Raw genomic sequence first — 10,685 nt, forward strand, 5'->3', positions numbered from 1 at the left:
ACTAGCTTTTCGCCCGCAGCTTCGATCGCATACCTAGTCAAAGGAACCCCACCCCCGTGGGCTTTTCAGGATAAAAACTATCCTATGTGTTGTAGATGATGTAGATGTTTGCTCTGGGTGTTAATTAATTATCTATAACAGTATTTATTTAAAATTATATATCTATATGTATGTTTATCAGCCAAGTGGTTATGGAAACCAACACAAGCGAAAAGCTTAGTATGGGATCAGATCGTGCCGTGTGTGAAAATTGTCCTGAAAAAAAAAGTTAATTGGAATTAAATAATTTAGAATTTTAATTAAATAATTTAATTTGAATAAGAAACAGCAATGCCATATTAATAAACTAGGATTCCGCCCGCGGCTTCGCCCGCGCTGTCAAAGAAAAACCCGCATAGTTCCCGTTCCCGTGGGATTTCCGGGATTGCGTCATTTTCCCGGGATAAAAAGTAGCCTATGTCCTTTCTCGGGTATTAAAATATCTCCATACCAAATTTCATGAAAATTGGTTCAGTAGTTTAGGCGTGATTGAGTAACAGACAGACAGACAGAGTTACTTTCGCATTTATAATATTAGTATGGATAGTATGGATTACACATTCCTAATCACCATCCTATTCACAACACAGATTAAAATACCGCGTCGAAACTGACATTTAATAAAATTATAAATAAATAAACAAAATTTCCGTTGACAGTTAACCGGAAGCTGGGATCAAAAGTTAATATTTGAGTCTACCGTCCGCTTCCCGTCCGATTGCACCTTTTGTATATATAATAAAAGTACGTCCGTCCGTTTGGCTTAATCTTTACAAAACGTTGTTTCCTAAACAGTTCCGGTGGTACACAATAAGCTATAAAATTTGGGATCTTAAACTGTCCCTTTCCTGTTTTTTTGAGGTCCGCTTCTTTATCTTTTGGAATCATTTGAATACTTGAATGGCAGGTTTATGAATAAAAAAAAATAATAAAAATAGTTTATTTCGTTTCTTAATTTTACATAATTTGGAGTAGTAGGGCCCTCCTAGTAAGTTTAAGATAAAACCTGTGTCAGTAGGACCCGCTCTTCCTTAACTTAAAATAGGTTATCTACATGAAAAAAATTAACTGTTTATGATGTGTGTTTATGTGATGTGTTTGTGTATTGTGTGTGTATGAATAAATGGGTATTTCCTAAAATAATCTAAATGACGACTAATGTAGGGTGTGAAATAATTTTAGATTTTAACCACTTTTTTTATTAAAGACATGTGTAAGTATGTATCTTAAAACTATTAACTCAAAATTTTATGAAGACACGCGTAAAACAATTAATATTAAATATCATTAACTGTTTAATTTTTAAGGCTCATTAAATTATAACAGCCATAAATTTTCATAGACATTAAAAACACATGTTTCCATACTTAAAGATGTGTCAAAAATGCAATAAAAAAATAAAACGACTGTCATTTCCGAAAATAAATTTGGCGGGAAACTGATATATTATAGTGGCGGATACGCGCGCCCCTAATTATTGGCTTTCCTACTTTTGAATGGTAAAAAACATAAACTTACTTTATAACAAAATAAACTCTACGCAGTCCCACTTAAAGGTTAAAATCAAATTGCAAATTTTTGACACATACGTCATTTCATTCATAATATCAAAGACGGAAACGATTAGTTTCAGGCCACATGCTGACAGGATGCGTGAATTCATTATCGATTCAAAAACATAGTTTCCATCCCACTCTCACTAGAGCATTTCACTTATGTTAGAAAGAGATGCAAAAAAAACCCGCATCCGGCTACAAAACCGCGCAATGTGCGTTTAAATATTATTCAACTCCGAAAAGGCTTACATAAAAACTATTGCTACTCAATAATCGACCTTATACATAAATTATAAGGGTTACAATTATATGGACAATGGGTACGTTTACGACGTTTAGTTCTGAAAAGGAATAAGGGTATTCTTGTCGTCATTCAAATTTGCGTCAGACGTTCAAAATCGTTCATTCAGTTATCAAGCCTCAATGTGTAAAGACGTATTTGTAGTTAATTAAATTACAATACATTCACACGTTTAAAAATTATATTTGGTGGAGTGTTAGTGGTTTTTGTGTATTGTGACTTAAGGATTGTTTGGGTTTAAATATTAAATGTAAGTAAAATACATATTTATAATTAATTAAAAATAAAATTATAACTTGATGTTTCAACTTTCATTCCTAAATAGACAGTAAGTATTCGTACCTGGGTTTGAGGTACATGATGATGATGATGATTGTTCCTTTAACTCCTCGAGAAGCATAGGGCCTCAGTGATGACATGATGATACCTTTACCTTAATATATGTTTTTCAAACAAAATATGCACCTACCTATTTCCCACTGTTATTTTTAGTTAAAACTGTTTGAATTAAAAACATGATTGTCCCATTCAATAGAAAACCATTTTTTTATATTAATAAATCACACTCATGAAAAAGGTTACTTTTCATTTATAAAATATGTACTAGTTATAATAATATCCAGTTATTAAAAAAAAATTAAAAACTTTATTTTCCTGTCACTATAAAATTGGCGGGAAATCACGGAAACAGTCATAGACATTACTATTACTTAGGTAACTATAATAAAAAAAAGAGTAGGTTAAATGTATAACTAATATTCAGATTATCTGACTATCGTATAAGGAAGGAATATTGCCAATTTCCTTGTGTTGGCTTTCTAATCCATGCGTCATGGTTTCCCGCGCTTTCATACTTCCGGCTTAACGTCTAGAAATGTTTTGATCGTGTTAGAAATCATGTATGTTTTTAAACATGTTTAGTAATACATAGTACATATTCACCGGTCTTCCCCTTTTATGATTTTTTAATGTAACTAGTAGTATGTAGTCTTAATAATATTATCTTTTTTTGGTAATTATCCCTCTGGATATTCTATATTAAATTGAGTTTGTTTGTCTTCTTATTACGTAAATGTTATTTATGGACATAATAAAATAATAAATAATCATTTAGTTACTCACTTAAGAATTGTAAGATGTTTCTGCGAATCTCTCGTAGAACTTTTATGAAGCTGAAAAAAGGTTAGCTATCCATGTTCTAAAACATAAATAGGTACATTATATTATATGGCTTATTTGGTACAATCCTTGCAGTTATATCTATACTAATATTTTAAAGCTGAAGTTTTTTTTTTAACTCAGGAACTACTGGTCCGATTTGAAAAATTCTTTCACTGTTAGAAAGCCTATTTATCCAGGAAGACTATATATCATCACGCTAAGACCAACAGGGGCGGAGCCACGCGAGTGAAACCGCGGAGCAAAACTAGTAGCATATATAGGCACGTATACAGCAGACATGGTCACTAATTAAAATTGCAATCATAAAAACTAGGATACGTACATTTGACAAATTCACACTTTAATACGGAAATAAATACGTATCAACATTCAGGAAACCCTGAAATACTTACATGAAAACTACCCAATTCGTGCTAAATATACGCATGATATGGTAGACTGGCTGTGCCCCGCGGTTTTACCCGCATTACTCCGCTCCTATTGGTCTTTAGCGTGATCTACACTAATATTATAAAGAGGAAAACTTTGTTTGTTTGTTTGATTGTAATGAATAGGCTCATAAACTACTGGACCGATTTTAAAAATTCTTTCACTATTCGAAAGCTACATTATCCACGAGTAACATAGTCTAGGTTTTATCCCGGAAATCCCACGGGAACGGGAACTATGCGGGTTTTTCTTTGAAAACGCGGGCGAAGCCGCAGGCGGAAAGCTAGTGATATATTATAGCATATAGCCTTCTTCGATAAATGGACTTTTTAACATTGTAAGATTTTTTCAAATCTGACCTGTAGTTACAGTGAAATCAACTCGTCAGCTGAACATAATAAATAACTTAACAAATAATATAGTAGGTACTAAAACCTCTCCTGTTGAACAACTCTATCATGACTGAGCTATCTATTAAAAACCGCATCAAAATCTATTGCGTAGTTTTCAAGATATAAGCATACATAGTGACAGACGAAGATCAGGGGAAAGCGACTTTGTTCTAATCTATGTAGTGATTAGTATACTGCCTATGTTAAACAAACACAAGCTAATTGTTTATTAGTTCGTCTATCGGAAGCTCATTACCGCCTATACAAAAACAATGAGACATAAAACAAACGTCACAGCCGACAATGCGTTCCTTTTTCGAAATGAACGGAAGTGTCGATTTCGATTATGGAACGTCCGCCGGTTTGGCGGGAAGACGGCGCGCGCGTTTCCGCCACACTCGTTCGGGAATGCAGATGGCGCTACACAAAAAAATTGTAACAATGGTGAACTGTAACGGGGGTAAAAAAAGTATGTTGTTACGATTTAAAAGTTCGTGGAAGAAGTCTAATTGTATAGATAAGTGTTTGAGTAACTGGATTATCCTATAGTCCTTTAAAATATATTATTATACCCTGAAGCATAGGCAGGCATGGCAATTAGATTGTTAGATGACTCGTAGATAGTAAAAGAATACTTTGAGTCAGTTTCCCCAACCCATAATAATATCTAAATAATTTGGAAAATCCAAAAGTGCACGCCTCATAATTTTTTTTTAATAAATATTTATTAATTATTATTTTTGTTTATTTAATAACAATTAAACCACATCGAATCAGACCCTGAAAAATGAAAGGGTTCTATTCCTGAGCATACTCAAGCTTAAGAGAAAAAAAAAGACTCGATTAGTAAAGTATTTCGGTCGCTATCGTGTTAACAAGAAAAAGGATCCGCACATACAGACACACGGACGTCCAAGACAGAACTTTTTTAAACTGTTTTTTAACTAGTTTAAATAACAAAAATGACATCAAAAATATCATGAACGTTAAAAATAGTGTTTTTTCTTAATGTGTGTGTGTATGTATTATCTTACAAGTGCAATGTATGATACATAAAGACATTTTAAGTTTGAAAAATCAGATGTTTTGCGCGAAGTGACAGTAGTACCCACCTCAACGCTTCGCTTATGAGGCGTGCAATAAATTTATTTATTAATATTTATAAAATATCTCCGATAGCCTATTTATCACACGTTATTTGGCTGTGAACTATCTTCAGTCTCATGTCGGTCACTCACTGTCGCACGAATACGCAAACCCATAAGTGTAGGACGGCATTTGAAAATACTTTTAACGTAGGTACTCTTATTAGCTTTACCTGTACATTTGCATGTAACAAGCTCCATAATTGTGCTTTTCCACCAGAGATGTGCTATGTAGCTAGCCTACGAAAATAGACTAAGACTCGTTTTGACCCACTTTAAACGGACCGATTTAATTCAAACTTTTTACAGTTATCAAATAAAATATAATATGTAATTTCATGAGTTTAGCGTATTAAACCGCTTTTTTACTGCGTAACTACTCTAAGGATGGGAAAATTAACACAAATCTATACTAATATTATAAAGCTGAAGAGTGTGGTTTTTTGAACGCGCTAATCTCGGGTCCTACTGGTCCGATTTGAAAAATTCTTTCGGTGTTAGATAGCTCCTTTATCGAGGAAGGCTATTATTAGGCTATATATCATCACGCTACGACCAACAGAAGCCACGTGGGTGAAACCGCGCGGAGCAGCTAGTAATTTAATAAATCAGGTCAAACATTAAATTCCGTAGCTTGTCAACAGTCGCCTATTATGCACACATAATACCATAGAGTAAAGGATATCCGTTACAAAAATCGGTAAATGGAATTAAAAATGGTGCGGTCACAATGTAGCGGAAGCCGGATGTTGGTCTATAATCGTTGGTCTCTTATGTAATGGGTGTTTTCTTTCGCAGGAAATCTATAATTAGACGGCCTTGTAGATATTTGTATGCAAAATCTATATTTAACTGAATTTATGGGATTTATAAAATAAAGCAAAACAGTAATTATTTTATTGCATTGTATAATTGATTTGTAGGATTCATAAATTTCATTGCACATAAATTCAGTAAATTTCATATAAATTGTTGTTTTGTGATTTACAATATGTTATGGTGGTGATGATAGAAAATGTGCAAACAGAAAAATAATTTAATTTTTACATGCTTTCCATTTTCCCGAGTTTTTGTAGCCACTTTCAACTACAAACCGATGTCCATGTTCGGAGCGTTTTATCTATACTAATATTATAAAGAGGAAAGGTTTGTATGTATGCATGTATGGTTTTCACGCATAAACTACTGAACCGATTACAATGAAATTTAGCACACATATAGAGGGTAACTTGGATTAACACATAGGATAGGTTTCATCCCGGAAATCCCACGGGAATGGGAACTATGCGGGTTTTCCTTTGAAAACGCGGGCGAAGCCGGAGGCGTAAATCTTGTTAATAAATAAATAAATAATCCAAAAACTAATAAAAATAATTGAATTTCAGTAAAATGCCAACCCAAGCGCGCTGCGACCGTGTCCCTCCAGCTGACGGAGTTTGGGGAGCCGTGGATTTGAGGGTACTTCAAGAGGATGACTTACCGCTAGGTGAGGATTGGTTTTGATGTGGTTTTCATGATTTGATAGGTGTTTTGATAAGGTCGTTTCAAAGGAAATGTTGATATTCGATCGAATAATAATAAATGCAAAAATGTTGTTTGTCGAGACTCGAGAATCAACATGGATAATTCATTACTCAGCCTGGCCCAGGCTTTTTAAAAAATGCGTGGACAATTTTTTACTATTGATAAAAGATCTTAAAGCGTATTGTGCTTTTTAAGATAGGTAGTGAACTATTTTATAGGATTTGGCGTATATTATTAGACGCGTCGCTGGTAATAATATAGATAGACGGCTATCTAATAATATAGGTAGGATTTAGCTTATTTTATTGTATGTTTATGTGTTAGGCCGCGTCGCGGGTAATAATTTAGATAGGAAGGGATTTTTTGTGTACGTATTTTATAGTATGTTTTATATGTATTAGACGCGTCGCTATAGATACTTTTTTATGATTTTGTTGTGTGATATTAGCGTATATAGTTATTAAACTTTACTTTATTAATCTATACATATAATAAATCTGTAGAAGGGTCAATTCTGTACATTGAAAATATTGAAAAAATAACTAGCAGGGGGTGTTCCTGGATCGATACCAAACCCAAATATGTGATTAAAAAAATTTTTGTCTGTCTGTCTGTCTGTCTGTCTGTCTGTATGTGAAGACATCACGTGAAAACTAACGGTTCGATTTCGATGAAACTTGGTATAATTATACCTTATTATCCTGGGCGTAAAATAGGATACTTTTTATCCTGGAAAAATACGTAGAAAAAAAATTAATCTTAATTTTTCAGTTTTATCCATAGACGTAGTTCTGTAGAACCGCGAACACACGTTGCGTATATTATTATAGGCCTAGCCGTATTTGGGTCCAATAGATATTTATAAGATGTCATTGTCAGAGTTACTCAAAATGGAGAAATAAACCATCCATGCGAAGACCGACATCCGCGCGGACGGAGTCGCGGGCGGAAGCTAGTACTTAATAGTATTTTATAATGTCACTAGACCCGCGCACGTGGTGCCGCGCGCACGTGGCCGCGTGGGTGTCGCGCCGCGGCGGGCTGCCCGAGCGCTTCCCCATGAACGGCAAGGCGCTGTGTCTCAACTCTCATGTCACGGGATATGTTCCTTTATAAGCGTCTAATAAGTATAGCTTGCGTGACATATTGTAGCCTTATTAGTAAAGGATGTTATTGGAGAACGCGTTTTTTTATGAGTTGGCTAGTAACATAGATAGGATTTAGCGTATTTTGTGTGATAATATCGAAATTCGTATAAGGCGCGTCGCTGACTATATGTATAGATAGCCCGTTTTTTAGTAATGTAGATAGGTTTTTACGTATTTTGTAGTATGTTTTATATGTATTAGGCGCGTCGCTAGTTATAATTTTAGACAATTATAGTTATATGAATTTGACGTGATATAAAAGCATATATACTAAATAACGTGTTCTATTCACTAGACCCGCGCACGTGGTGTCGCGCGCACGTGGCCGCGTGGGTGTCGCGCCGCGGCGGGCTGCCCGAGCGCTTCCCCATGAACGGCAAGGCGCTGTGTCTCATGTCACGCGATATGTTCTCTGCGAGAGTCCCGTGTGGGGGGGATGCGTTGCATCAGGTGAGTGTGGATGGTGCTTTATATTTTTAATATATTCTTATAATTAAAAAAAAGTTTTATGTGTGTTTGTTTATTTATTTACGGTCTAACTAATAAAATGTTACCCGTTCGCTTTGCAATGGATTAGTTATTGCAAAAACCTGTCTTGTTTTTATGATTGACGTTTCATGTGAGCAAGAGCAGGACAAAGTTATGGTAGAAAATGGCAGAATATGCTAATAATACAATTTATTTTTTCCAGGACTTCAGAAGACGTCTAGCCAAAGCGTTAGCGTTACAAGAATTACTCGAGAAATTGGGGGCAAAATAATTTTAATAATTACATATATTAATTAACAGAGTTACATATCACATAGTTAAATAAAATAATTTAGAAATGTAGTAAAAAATCATAATTTTGTAATGTATTTTCTTTTTTACTAATTTTGATTAAATCTCATATTATGAGCAAGTGAGATGGGACACTGTAGGAAAGAGACTGCATGAGGCAGCCATCTTGATTTTTTTTAGCTCTATTTTATAAAATACTTAACTTGTTATGGTAACTTTGGTCACAAGTTCCTAGACATATATTTTTTTTATTTGTTTGTATATTCAGTTGTACTGTCAATAATAATTATTAATAACTATAAGTAGAAAGGTGTAAATATGGAAAGAAAAGCAAGCACACGCGTCAGAAGTGAAGCTTTGAAGATACCAAAATCGTCGCCTTACTCCATGACGTGACGGTATTGCCATGACGCGACTTGAAATTTTACTTTCAACGCGCCTAAAGTTTCACTTCAAAAATAAGCAAAAATAAATATTTCAATTTATAAATTTATCTATGAAAGTTGAAATATTATTTGCAGTAAAGTTACTTTTTATTAGCTTATTTTCCTTATTTATGATTTTTTAACAATTATTTTTATGAAAATTTACACCTTTTTACTTATATAACAAGTTTTCAATGAATTTATATTTCCCTGTACAATATAAAACATCCTATCAGTATTAGAAACCAATTTTAGTAGTACATATTTGTTAGTTGTACCAAAAATTTTGTTATTTAAGTTTTATATAGTAGTAAGTCACGATTCCTTATTATAAATGTTATTGTAGTTATTTCTAGTCAAGCATTTTGTAAATAAATGTTGCTATCATAAAATATGTTTTATTTTTGTCCTATGCCCTATGCCTACCCTAAGAGTTAGCGCACACGAGCAACTTTGTCTCCGCAACTATTTTGTCTCTCCCATCAATTTGTATGGGGAGTTGCGTCGCTACGTGCGCGCACTTTCATACTAGCTCATGGGTGGAGAGACAAAATAGTTGCGGAGACAAAGTTGCTCGTGCGCGCACTGTCTAAGACCTTAGGTCTTTACATTGCTTTTTCACCAATAATGTGTGAGGGTGTGTAGCAAGGTAAGGTAGCAAGGTGTGTAAATAACCAATAGTATCGCTTCAAACGCTAAACGCTTGAAACCTCAGACTAAATGAAGTGATGTAATTGGTTATTTATAAACACATTCATCGCTACACATCCTCACACATTATTGGTGAAAAAGCACCCTTAGTGTTGGCTTTCCGTCTTTTTGTTAGGAAGAACTTTGAAATATCAAATTTTCTATATCAGTTATTTTACTTATACATATAATCATCTACCAAGTGCCAGAAAGACACTGTATTTGTAAAGATAAAATAAATTTTTCTTATTAGAATTTTGTCGCCATTTTCGGCTATTGCAGATTTGCAGCTGAAATAATCTTATAAAAATCAATATATAATTTCACTAAGTATAGATTACTTACATCTAACAAAAACTTGAAAGTAGAACAGCTAAGAAAGTATATTATTCTAACAGAAAGGCGAAAGCACTGGGATTCACGGTAATATCACAAATAAAAATAAAGATAATCTACGAATTTAAATCTAAATTTTTGTTTCTTAAATCTCATCCTCTCCAAAAATTAATCATATTGGGGAAAAAGAACCGAAGCACTGGTATCAGTTTTAATTCAATTTGGATACTAATTTGTCTGCCGGCTACTTATCCGGCTATAAAAATAAATAGAACAAAATGTTATATTAAATTTAATAGGCGGACTATGGTTGTTCGACATAAATAAAATCTTATTCCTAACCTTACAATATTAATAAACTTTACCTGAAGCTGAAATGACGACAAACCGTTCCATGTCGATGCCAGTTGAAATTGCACTTTCAATAAATTTTGTACAGATTTTATAAAATAATTATTACGACAGAAAAAGCTGTAGAATACTATGGCGCGTGTAGGTGATTGACGTTTGAACTTAGGTTCTCGAGAACGAACGAAAGAATTTCAATTTTGGCGCGTCTTCATAATCATAGATAACAGTCAAGAAAAAATTGCCATGCGACGAAAAAAAATAATTTAGATACAGATACAATCACAGGATACAATTTATTCTTGCTATCCACGCAGACAAGACGCAGACTGTTTCAACTTTTGTTTAATTTCTTTTACTGTTGAATTTTTGTTAGTTAACATTTATGTG

General features: G+C 33.9%; 1 protein-coding gene across 1 annotated transcript; it reads left to right on the forward strand.

Annotated features, from left to right (window-relative positions):
• Positions 1–1,996: 1,996 nt before the first annotated feature.
• On the forward strand, positions 1,997–9,313 carry edl (ETS-domain lacking). The gene is made up of 4 exons (XM_090118565.1): positions 1,997–2,146; positions 6,430–6,530; positions 8,012–8,166; positions 8,408–9,313. Exons 2-4 carry the CDS (start codon positions 6,434–6,436, stop codon positions 8,474–8,476), a joined length of 321 nt encoding a protein of 106 aa, XP_089974691.1. The 5' UTR covers positions 1,997–2,146; positions 6,430–6,433; the 3' UTR covers positions 8,477–9,313.
• The last annotated feature ends 1,372 nt before the right edge of the window (positions 9,314–10,685 follow it).

The sequence above is a fragment of the Colias eurytheme genome, chromosome 30, assembly GCF_061535395.1.
Source record: "Colias eurytheme isolate Ceu_HAF_F1 chromosome 30, ilColEury1 Martin Lab GWU primary, whole genome shotgun sequence".
NCBI classification, from domain to species: Eukaryota; Metazoa; Arthropoda; class Insecta; order Lepidoptera; family Pieridae; genus Colias; species Colias eurytheme.